This window comes from Lichenostomus cassidix, chromosome 2 (assembly GCF_008360975.1).
Source record: "Lichenostomus cassidix isolate B80296 chromosome 2, HeHo_3.0, whole genome shotgun sequence".
Classification (NCBI taxonomy): Eukaryota; Metazoa; Chordata; class Aves; order Passeriformes; family Meliphagidae; genus Lichenostomus; species Lichenostomus cassidix.
The window spans coordinates 43,053,571-43,066,319 of record NC_139482.1 but is presented as its reverse complement, the minus strand read 5'-3'; the positions used below and the strand labels follow the sequence as shown (position 1 = coordinate 43,066,319).

The 12,749-nt window shown below is 39.3% G+C and overlaps 1 protein-coding gene across 3 annotated transcripts in view; it reads left to right on the top strand.

Annotated features, from left to right (window-relative positions):
• Positions 1 to 12,749, top strand: part of CPNE4 (copine 4) — a 239,332-nt gene that overhangs the window by 127,876 nt on the left and 98,707 nt on the right. For all 3 annotated transcript variants that reach the window (XM_085051259.1, XM_085051260.1, XM_085051258.1), the window contains one exon: positions 2,866 to 3,045. In XM_085051259.1, coding sequence (XP_084907385.1) covers positions 2,866 to 3,045 — 180 coding nt within the window. The remainder of the gene's footprint in view (positions 1 to 2,865; positions 3,046 to 12,749) is intronic.

Below are 12,749 nucleotides of genomic sequence, written 5' to 3'. Positions count from 1 at the left end.
TTTCATGGTTGTCAGCATGAAACTGTACTTAGCAATATTATTCTCTCCTATTTTCATTAAGGTTTCATGCTCATTCAGCATTTCTAAAGAGAGTGTTAAGGCTTTATGACTGAATATGAGAGCAGGAATACTCAAGAAAGAACAGCCTTTACAAAGTGACAGGAGTCAAATGAAGATTATACCTTGTGTTTATATAGCATCTTCTAACCAAAGGGTTCCATGAAAGTTGGGTAACTTTTTGAACTATTCTCTTTGCTAGTGTTTCTTCTTCATGAGTGACTCCAGCTGGATATCAGTGCTTAGCCCTGCTGCACAGTAATCAAAGCCAGAAAATGGAGCCAGACTTTCCATGCTGAGGACACTCCCAGAGTTTCTAGCAAAGGAGCAGGGTAACAGTGAAATATGCTGACAGAGCAAACTGGAGACAAGGCAGACTAATGGGGTTAATGCTGTTGCTGACGGCTGAGAGAGGCACCAAGAATTTTATATTGCTTGTGGAGCTGTTGGCATTGCTTCTTTCTATACAGATTTTTCTCACAGAACCGCATGCTCTGACATGCTGGCTTGATGTGTCACCTCAGTAATGTGGGAAGACTGGGGAAATTCAGTGAAATGTCTATGTTTCAGTACGGCGTCTGTCAAGGGAAGGTTGTCAGTCAGTCACAGGCTGGAAAAAGCAAACAATATCTTAACTCTGTGTGGGACTGAAATTTTTAATGTCCCTGTGTGCAGACCTGTGCCTCCATTTTTAGGCAATTTAATCCTTGAGTAGCCACATATTTAACCTGTGTTGAGTGCAAGTGTAAATCTTGATGTGTTTTACTGTGGAGAGCCCTTTCCAGCAGCAAAGAACAGATGGGGTGAAACAATAACAGAAACTTCAGTTACTGCCTGAGATCTGCTGTACCAATGTGTGGCTAGCACAGGTCTTTCCCATGAGAATTCCTTTTGTGTTTTATAAATAAAGATAAAGTTTGGATGTTATTAAAAACAGTGTCCCAAGACTTGGACGGTGCAGGCCTGGCCAATCAGGCCTAGGGGGAAGCTTCTGACTGACCAATCTGGGTGACCTTTGAAAACTCTATATATATGATGAAATCAAAACAATAAAGGTCTTTCCTTCTTGCCACTGAGAACTGGATTCTTCTCTCTGCTAGCGGCTCAACAGCGACGCCAATGAAGCAATTAAAATTATGCAATTTAATTAACAGTTTATATACTTGCAAGGAATGAGTTTAGGAGATTGCTGTGGCTGTAAAGAAAGAATTAAAACCAGTCATTTAAATGTTTTGATTATTGGGTCTGCTGAAGCACTAGTTCATGAGATGACCACTCTTCTGCAAGTGAATCAAATCACTTTTCGTTTAGAAGAGGTCTCAGGAATGTGTTAGCGAACTGATTAATCATCATCATCTGACATCAGAAATATTTCTCATTGTAGCAGTAATGGTGATTTAGAGTCATACTGATTGCAAGTGGAGATAACAAAAATATGTTGAGATAGATCAACATCTGAATGTAGATAGCTGGTATCCTTTCTCACCTTATATAATCCTTATTATTCTTTGCATGACTGATATCAAACCCATCATTTTCAGCTAGTCTAAGCAAATACATTAAGAATGAATTTGTAAGTAAGGTTGCTTTCCTTTTTGTGATGGTCTCATCCTGGTATAGTCAGAGCACATTGACACAGCTGTGTGAGGAGGCAGCAATGGTGATGCTGGGTTGCATCTATTCTGTGACTGGTAGCATCTGTTTGATGATTTGCTAAAGGATTTCAGCTGTCAGAGCTGTCAATCTGACATCTTTGATGAGCACTAAAATAAATCTGTGCTACCAGGAACTGTTCATTTTTCCCCCTGCTTTTGATTAGCTTGACTCTTTGTGTCCTTGCCGATAACTACTAGCAAGATGAATGCATTATAAACTCTGAAAAGTGAAGCAAGCGGCTGTCATTTTTTGCACAACAGATGTTCCTGATCAGGAATCAGACAAAGGATCTCATCACTCTTCCTCTGAGCAATTTAATTTGTCTGTTCCATGGCACACCAGCCACCTCCTATCTAGTGACTGATGTGCCCAAGTCCTACTTCATTTCAGGATCAGTTCCTTTAATCTTACAGAATTATTAAGGTCTTTTCTGTGCCAGGGCAAAGAGAGTGGAAAAAAGGAAATTGCTTCATTGCTTATGTTGTCATCAATGATGCATCATAATGAAAAATAGCAAAGGCCTATTTCAAAAATAGGAAATCTAAGTACTACATTTAAAGAGAACTAGAAAGTACTCGATGAGCACTTTTTTTAGAAATAGCAATATAGATTTAATGATGTTTCTTTGCAAGTTTTAAGACTCAGATGTAGAAATAACCAGTGTATAACCCCTTGGATTCTTGTGATGCAGCTTATCAGGACAGAAAAAATTAATATATTTTTAAGAAAAGCTGTTGCTGTGGATCCAGTTCTCCACTCCTTAATCAGTAAATTGCCCAAAATCAGTAATTACTGGGGCTGTGACTTGCTTTTCCATGTAGTTTAATGAAACTGTATCACTCTGCTGCTGTTTTGTAGTGATGGCTGGGTACTGCTAGAGATGTAAATTTTATAGTTATTCTATAGTTTATTTCCCAGTTATTCTGCCAAAGACTTTCTGGAAGGGAGAGGCAAGGGAAGGTGGCCTTGTGCTTGTGGTCAGCCCTGGACAGAAACAGCAGCAACTGCTGACAGTACAAACAGGACTGTCCATGGCCACAGTCCCAGCTGTCAGTCCTGATAAATGAGCAAAGTGTATTTGAGAAGCTCATGCTTGTCCCCGTCACTGGCTGAAAGAGAAGCCACTCATGTGACCTCTTTTCAATTTGACAGGTTGACAGGACAGAAGTGATTCGAACCTGTATAAATCCCGTGTTCTCCAAGCTGTTCACGGTGGACTTCTATTTTGAAGAGGTGCAGCGATTGCGGTTTGAAGTCCACGACATTAGCAGCAATCACAATGGGCTGAAGGAAGCGGATTTCCTGGGTGGCATGGAGTGCACTCTTGGACAAGTAAGTGTCACTGCCATTTTTCCCCCTTGCTCCTCTCTTTTTGTATATATATGAAACATGATGCTTTGTTGAATGACTGATGGGTGACATTTGTCATTCATGACAAAATTCTCAGTCAGTGTTTTGAACAGGATAATTGAGAACTTCTGCTGGTTTGTTTTAATGCTGTTGTACAGCTTCAAGTCAGTGCTTATAGGAAATGGAGTTTCAACCAGTGCTTATAGGACATGGAGCATCAGTAAGAGGTCTTGGACACTGAAGGCCCATGCTCATTAGACCAGTGGTGGAAAATAGACTGATTTGGGAGAAAGTTATTGTTCCTAACATTATATGGGATTTGAAGCAAGTTCCAAGTCAAAGAAATACTTAAAAATGTAATTTATTCACATACAGTAGTGCCTGGTGGTGTGGCAAATAGGGCCACAGTCATCCAAAAGTTAGGTTTTTAAACTAAGTTACTCTTCTGATTTTCATCTTATGTTCAGTGGAGAGAAACAGACAGTTCCAACCATTGATTCATTCTACCTGGGACACCTATCATAGATTAGGATAAATTGTCTTCAGGAGATACCTTTCTTTCCTTTTCAGTTGTCAAGAGAGTCTAGACAGCTGGCTTAGGGGAGATACTTAACTTTTTGGATTACTAAATTTAAGGGTGATGAGTTCTACCCACAAGATCAATATCTAGAGGTCATCATAGCCAACTCTGTAGTGAATTCCCATACTGCTGACTGGTAGGACGCTACAGTGTCCCAGGTATCACAGTTCATTCCTAACTGGCAGAGCTTTTGTCATGCAGGATTTCATAACACAGATTTCTGCTCTGTCCGTACTGGCAATGCCAAGTTTTGCTGAACTGAGTGTAAATTTGCTGTCCATGCTGTGGTAACTTGTCTGACAAGCAGAAGTGCTTTCATTTAGATTATCCTTTGCAGTGCTTCCACATAAGTTTGTATTCTGAACATGATAGCTTGTCATGGAAGATTTTGCAATGCTTTTTTTTTCTGTTTTCTCACCTTTTGTTGCTCCTCCCTCAGCCCCAACACACATGGATCACTTTGATTTTCTTCCCAAAGCTATTGGGCCGAACTTGCTGGATGAGGAAAACTCCTCTCAGCAAGAGAAATAATATTAAATATATGCATTTATTAAACTGGAAGCTCAAAATAAAGATGTTGGCATTTAGGATATTTACAGTGCACTATAAAGTCTGTTCTGTTTGACAGAATTCTTGTGGTCTTAATCAATGAACATAAGCTATCCTGTAACACCAAGGGGAATGGGAAACAAAGCAAAATGTTATTATAATGTTCTTCTTGCTTAATTGGCTTGAAAAAGAAGGAAGGGGGGAAAAATGTCACTGCTGCTGCCTGTAGCATAAATGTCTTTATAATGATTTGATCTCTATAAATAGCACACAGCTGGGTTGGTTGCAGTGTAATTTTAATGGTAACCAAGAAAAAATAACAGTGTGAATTCTGTTCACAGTAATGTAGCCTGAAGGACTCTGATCTCATATTTAGACTTTCTTTCGTGGTGCTCCCTCCCCCCATTTTCTAGTTTTTCACCATTTTATAATTTAAAACTAATTAAAACCCCCACAAAATAGTAGCACTGGAATTGTCATCCAAGTAAGGCCTTTGTGAGGAGTCCTGCATTGAAAATCCTGAAGCACAGGCTGTACATATGGAGCTTACACTCTTGCTTAGCTGTATGTTGTAATTACAGCTTTTTTTTAACGACGATAATGGACCCATGGCTTTTCTTGAGATAATTTTGACATGAGTTTGTTTTTCTATGTTACTTTAATGCCTGAATAAAAGAGATTTTTGGGTGAGAGTGTGTACCTGCTTCCCAATTCACTTTCCCATTGCAAGTAGGTCTTACCTGAGACATCTAGGAAGGCTGTAGATTTTTAGGCATAGTCTGAAAGACTGATGCCCTTCCCACCCCCCATAAAAGTGCCAACTTCTATTGCTCTCTTGTAGGTAATAGTTGATCTCTAAGAAATTCACTGCTACCTGTACCTGTTTGTAGAACATCACTTAGATGTGTGATGAACCTGCATGTTTACCCAAATCATGTAATACTTGTTTTAAACCAAAATCAGTAGGAATAATAAATGCTGGGAAAGACAATAGCATGATTATACAGTAAGTTCACAAAGAGGAGTGAATTTTCTCTTTATTCAGAGCTCAGTCTTATATGTAGCCTACCCAAGTTTCTCAGAAAGTTGGGATCTTTGATGCAAATGATGAAGAAATGTGTTCCTTTGGAAGGTGTCAGTAATCTCCTCCGAAATGCTCTAATAAATCTGTGTTTCAAGAGAGTGATAAGGGCAGTGACTTGCAGGCTGTTAGGTCCTGAGCCGTATGTCTAGAGACATCCCACTGGATTTTCAGCAAGATTTGTTTATACTGCTCTTGCCAGGACAAGTCAATTCTGTTCCTCTGCTGGTAAATACTGTGGTTAGCAGCATCCTGGCATGCGGTCAGTCATACCTGGATGTGAAGTGCAGATTCATCAAGAGGAATTTTCTGTGCCACAGCATTTAAACACAGTAGAACAAATGGCTGTGTTACCTGCTGAGTGTAATTACATAAACATCAGTTTGCTAAATAGAGACATTTCCTCAAAGTGATTTGTTTTGTCCATCATCCTCAGAAGTTGCCCTTTCAAACAAAAAAATAGCAGATTATCTCTTCCTCAGGGTTTGCCAGGAGGAGGTTTAGTGTGAGGTACTTGGAGGGGAATATTTTTGTGTTTTTACGTACTGAAAGTCTGTTCCTTCTACTTAGACAGGCTCTTTTCTGCTTTCCAGTTTCCCAGCCTCTTGAGTGTCCTGGTAATGTGCAGATTGGTGGAATGTTAATAAATATGTTCTCTACAGATGGAATGATAGCCAGGTGAAACAAGCCCTAAACTATTAGAAAGGATAGTAAATTTGAAAGTGCAAACAAAATTATCTCAGTTAGCAGCGTAATCTTGAAATATGGTCTGCAAATACATGTAGCTTATAAAATGGAGTTTCTTAAGGAGCTTTACATCAAGAGAATGTACCATACTCTGTTGTCTGTGTTGTATTGTTTAAATAAAGTGACATTGTTAAGTGGTAATTTTAGGTGCATAACTAAAAACTGTAATTTAAAAAAATATGTTATTACTTTTTATTTTGCATTTAATTTCTAATAATATGCATAAAACTAATATCTAATAATACCAGAGTTTAACAAAGTTAAACAGTCATATGGTAGCTATTTAAGCAAGGAAACTGTATGATGTTTTGCTTGTAACCTCATAAAGATTATTCTTTATTGGGAGCTTATTTGTGAAATAAGATTCATAAAATCCCAGCAGGGTTTGTTTGGAAAGGTCCTTAAAGACCATCTAATTCCATCCCCCATGCCAAGGACAGGGACATCTTCCACTAGACCAGGTTGCTTCAACCCTCATCCAGCCCGGCCTTGAACACTTCCACCAATGGGGCATCCACAACTTCTCTGGACAACATGTTCCAGTGCCTCACCACCCACATAGTGAAAGTTAATTCCTAATATCTGGTCTAAATCTACCCTCTTTCAGTTTAAAGCCATCACCCCTTTTCCTGTCCCTCCATGCATGTATAAAAAGTCCCTCTCCAGCTCTCTTGTAGCCCCATTTGGGTACTGGAAGGTACTCTAAGGTCTCCCCAGAGCCTTTTCCAGGCTGAATAACCCTGACTCTGTCAGCCTGTCTCCATAAAGAGAGGTGTTTCACCCCTCTGATCACCTCTTCTTGGCCCTCCTCTGGAGACCCCAAAACTGGATGCATTGCTCCAGGTGGTGTGTCTGGAGCAAAACCTTAGTGGGGTTTACTTGAAGCACCACACAAGGAAGTGGCATAGGCATTTGGGAACGTGTGCTCTTCCTGTTAATATCATAAAGTAATTTAAGTGAGGAGGGATCTCTGGAGTCTCCAGTTCAATCTGCTGGTCACAACAGATTAGAACAGATTGCTCAGGGGCTTGTCCATTCCAGTTTTGAATGTCTCCAAGGATGGAGTTGTCAAAGCCTCGCTGGGCTTTGTCCTAGTGTTTGGCACTCTCACAGCAGTGATGGCTTCCTGTGCAAAAGCAGAGGTGTAATGAACCCTCACTCCTATGTAATGTGGAAACATTTGCAAATACTTGTAGTAACCTTCAAGTGGCAAAAGAAAGTCTGAATTTGCAAAGTAAAATAACCATGACAGGGATGAGTTAGTTTTAGCTCGTCTTCCTTAGGGAGGAAGGGAGTAATGTCAGCCTTCTCGAGCTGCTGCTGTAGATAGCAGCTCTCATTGTTTAGAGTGGGAGAGCTGGGGTAGAGCAGTGGTTTGGCATTGTGCTTTCTGCTTCAGCAGAAATGGCTTGGGATACTTCATCAGGCTGTGCACCTGCCCACTAATCCTCTAACTCTTTGATTCACTCTAAATAGTCTCTGTTCTTTGCATAGGCACTGGCAAGCAGAGGCACCGATACAGCTTTGTAGTGACAAGTAGTGAAATCACAACCACTGATATTTTAATTCCTCTCTTGGGGCACCGCTCTAAAAAGGTAACCTCTTGCTTTCCTACAGGTGCTCTAGATGCTATGAATCAGTTCATCCCTGGTCATGGTTTTACAGATGTTGTCTGTAATTATGGAGAGTAGATTCTCTTTCCCCTTCTCTGTTCCTGGGAAAAGTGTTCAGGAGCTCCACTCACCCAAAGTAATCACTTATAACTGAATCCCCATATAATCACTGAAGCTTTTGTATTTCTGTTGCTTTTTGGTAGCTCACAAAATCTGTGACTGATTGTTTTGAAAGTCAGGAGATAGACTGATTTTTATTTAATGGGTTGCAGGTTTAGGCATGTTAAAAAAAATAACAGGGAAAAATAATAGATGGAAAAGCACAGTCAGAAATTAAACTGTCTGATTTTCATGGTATTCAACTGGGATAGTGTGATGGTTTGACCGTGGCTGGGGTACATGGCATGGAATACCCTTTGGTTAATTTGGCTGAGCTGGCCTAGCTGTGTCCCCTCCCAGGATCTTGCCCACCCTCAGGCCCTTGATGGGGGTGGGAAATGTTGGGAGACAGCACTGATGCTGTGCCAGCCCTGCTCAGCAGTAGCCAAACCCTCGTGTATTATCAACACCTTTGCAGCTACCAATGGACAGGACAGACCTGTGAGGGCTGCTGTGGGAAAATGACCCCAATACAGACAGCAAAACTCCAAACCCGGATCCTATTCTGTTTATACATTAGTTCCTTCATATGTCATGAGCTTCTCAACCTCTCTTACTGGAATTGTTCAGATTTGTATTCCATAAATTTTAAAGAACATTGAAATTGCATCATAAGTGCAGTAAGGGCTCAAACTTTCTAATAGCCAAAGGTAACTTCTTAACCACACGGTAATTAAGTATCAGGTGGGTGGTTTAGAAAGACTCTTTTCCTCTGAGGTTTTACCCAGACATTTTAGTCTGTTCTTTAAGAGCTCACGAAAACTATTTCAATTCATAACCATTTTCTGATAAGAACTAAACAAACTCACATTGCCAAGACATTCTTAATTACTGCTCAGGTGTGCATGCAACATCATTAAATTATGGGAACCAGTAAAGTTGTTATTTCACCAATGCTGTGAACCATTCCAGCTCTGTGGGTTGGGTTATTCTCATTGACGTATTTTGTGGGGATAGCCTTTGTGGCTTTTCTTTCATTATTTAACATGGCTGGTCTTTGCTATTTTCAAATTTGGGATTCCATTCCTTGTTTAGTTTCTTTTAATTTACAGAAGTGTTAAAATATTGTTTTACTCCCTTATTTGCTCAACTAGTAGCAGAAGAAAACTGCAGAGATGTAAATCTTTTCCCATCAAGAACATTTTCAAGTATTATTCTGAGATTTAATATTACCATACACACATTTGTGTACAAATTGGATTGAAAATCTTCCTTCTCAGTAATGAGTATAATTGTTTCTCATGTGCTTTTAATAATACGTGCCATTAGCAGATTATGCACTTGAAAAAGCTGACTGATTATTAGTTCAGTTTCAGCCATTGTAAATCCCCTTGCTCTTGAATTAGAGAAAGGCTAAAAGAGTCATGATTGCACCTGAATTAATTAAACTGAAACAGTTTGTATGAGAATATTTGTTTAATAGACTGTTGACTGTGGTGCAAAAGACATAGGACCAGTTTTTTCAAGGTATTTGAATTCCTAAATTTCATTAGATGTCTGTGCGCCTCCTTAGGTATCTAGATACCTTTAAATACTTGGCCTTTGATCTCCTCAAAATGAAATTGATCAATTCATTAGTGGGATGAATAATGTACTTTATTAGATGTGAATGTCATTTTCTTCCAGTGCTGACTCAGAGCAGAAGTAAATAATGAACACAGAACTCTCCCTAACTTTGCCTAACCCTTTCAGCACCTCAGTTATCCTCAGGAAGCTCTTGGTTTGCCATTGCAGCATGATCTCTGAAGCTGTAAGATTTTCTGTTCAAGATGAATCTTACAATAGTTAATAGAATTTCTTGTACAGTTTGTATTGCTTTGTTTTCACATGCTTTATCTTTTTGTATGAATTACTGTGGCAGTCTTTAGAAAAGTAATTTAAAATTTAGTTTGCTATTATAATGAGATATTATTATGACTAATTCTAAAAGGGCTGCTACTCTACACACTAATTAAATTCAAAGACCTTTTATGCTATTGATAAGGTATTTCCTGTAATAACATTATGCCTCTTGTGATAGGAGTATCTTTTCAGTGTTATGTTTTGATTGACTGCTTTCAGGTACAGGTCTTCAACAAAGACAGGGAGAGGTATAATTCAGATGTAAATAGACTCTGAGCTGAACAATACTATAGCAAACAAAAGAAATCTTGAAGAGTGGTGAGTGTGGTACAGAAAGAATATGTACAAAGAGGATGATTATTGCACTAACTGGCTCTACCAAGGAACAAGAATACTGTGAGCAGTTAGACAGAATGAAACTTGCCTCACTGTAGATCTATACATCTGAACCAGTTCTCTTGAAGGGATTTCTCAGTATCTGTGACATTTTCCCCAAACCCTTTTTTCATGAGAGTGGAGTAAGGTCACTGGCATTTACATAATGTCTAGTCTCTCTTCGTGTTGAAACGTGGCATGGTTGGTGCATCTGCAACTGTGTGCCACCATCCATGGGAACTATTTGGTGGGTTCTAGAGCAGCTGGGGGATAGACAGCAAGACAAACACAAGCACATCAGAGTTGAATAAATTTGCTGTGTCACAAACCAGGCTAAGGACAATGCATGCAGCAGGAGACAGGGTTTGTACACTGTGAGGCAGAGCTACTTCTGCTGTCTGTGCTTTAACTGGTCTTTAATTATTCACCTACACACGTGAAATGTCATTGAGGTCTGACATTTTATTTGTGGGTGTTTAGAGGCTTACAGTATTTGACTTGAATGGATTATACTTAGAGTGCACTAATATTTCAATTTACAATCTTCAAAATACGTTTTACAAATGTTAAATCTCCAGTCATCTGTCTAGTCACTCTAGTATTGCCATCCTTCATTTGGGAGACTTTGTAGCAGTGAAAAAGGTGCTTTAAAGGTTGTACTTTTATGCTAGAAGTGGAAAGCTTAAGAGAGCATGTAGCATAACTGGAAAATACTCTTAGTATGGTTATGTCCTCAATTTTACATACCACAGAATGCTTCTTTTGCCATGCATCAAGGATTAAAATGATTTTGTAAATACAGTCAAGTCATTTTAGTATGCATGTTAAAATCCCCACCCCAGCTTGGCGAGGTAGCAGTAGCTTTACCTATTAAAATACTAAACTGTTATTGTCTCAGCCCATGAGTTTTTATCACTTTTACCCTTCTGATTCTCTCCCCCATCTCACTGGGGTGGAGTAAAGCAGTGACTGTGTGGGGCTTAGCTGCTGTTTGGGGTTAACATAAGGGTTGGTGCAAGATTTGAGACATGTTCTTTGAAAGAGTGTGATTGCTACTTTTCTTTCCTTGATATAGCAACATGATTACAGGGGATGCTTTTAGAAAAACACTCTGTTTCTATACGTACCACTGCTATTTGTTGGGAGATTGTGTCTCTGGGCTTGAAGTGTGTTTGCAACCAAGGGCTCTGCACTTAAATGCATTTGAAGATCCAATTTGTGTAAAAAGCATTTGGATCAAGGGAAAAATGCTATTAAAACTAGGTGCTCTTTGCAGTCCTGAAAAGAGTTAAGTTGTCTAGAAAGAAAGTTAAGCAATCATGCAAGTCCGTATAACAGGAATAATACATCTGGGAGAAGAATTAACAAAGAGTTGCTAGGAAATAAAAGTTATTTCTTTGGCTATCCCAGATAGCAAGGAGAAATACAAAGACTTCTTCAAGTTGTGCAGTGTTGTGCCTGAGGGAAATTTGTGCTTAATCTGGCTGTGTAAATAACTAAATTTGGGGTTCCTGTGAGAAAGTCCAATGTGCAGAAGAAGTTAGTCTGAGTAAAGAATTTGAAACACTTGACATCTGACTCAGGGTGGCACCTTGCAAAGCTGAATCAGTGCTGTTGAAATAACTTGGTTAAAAAGCCATAATGAAATCTTCTTGTTGGCTCTATTTATGAGCATTGGGAATTGATATTATTGAAAGCTATCCCTTTGGTTAAGAAAGGACCTCATAGAGAAAGACATTTTAAAAGTTTCTTAAACAAGCCAGGTAAAACAAGTCATTATATTTCACAGCTCATCTTACACAGTGGTGATTAGTCACGACTCAGGCACAGGAGAGAGCAAACCTTCATCAGAGTCCTTGTCTCTGAGTGACTGCTGAGCAATGCTCAGTACACAGCTGGTGTCAGAGCCTCAGTGCTTTTATCTGGAGTCTTGCATCTGTTCATACTTTTAAAGTAATGAAAAAAAGGCAACACAAAACCTCTTTTAGATATTTGAAATTGGAAATAGGATCAAATAGAGATGTGAATCCAGATTTCTTTACAGCAATATTGAGCATCTGTCCTCAACCAGTAAGGGCTTGTGTGTAATAAAGAAAATTAAGATCATCTTTGAGGGAATTTCTCACTCCCATCTTACCACAGGGCTGACATCTCTTATCATTGCAGACCAGAAATCCAGTTGAGATGATGTTCTGTTGAGATGATTGCATAATTGATAAACAAGAATGACTTCATGTGCATATCCTTCCTCTCAGAAACAGAGCAGTGGCTTTTACATTCTCTTCTTATTTCCACCTTGTGAAAACTTATTCAGTATGATGTTTTATTGGAGGATATGTGGTGCTCTTAGGCCAGAACTGGGTGGTAGTTTGCATGTAGCCAAAAATGAACTTGACTTCATTTCTCTTAGTTTCACCTCTTAGATCTCTGAGGTCCTTGTATGAGCCCCACAATGAGCACTAAAAAAAGACTGTTGTTGTTTAACTCCAGCTGCAACTAAGCACCATGCAGCTGCTTGCTTACACCCCCTTGTCCTGTCCCTGCCACAGTGGGGAGGAGAATCAGGAAAAGGTGAACATCATGGGTTGAGAGAAAAACAGCTTAATAATTAAAATAAAATTTTGTTATTATTTTAACAGTAACTGTAATGAAAAGGAGAGAGAGAGAGAGAAAAGTAAAATCCAAGAGAAAGAAGTGGTGCACAGTACAATTGGTCACCACCTGGTGACTGATGCCCAAC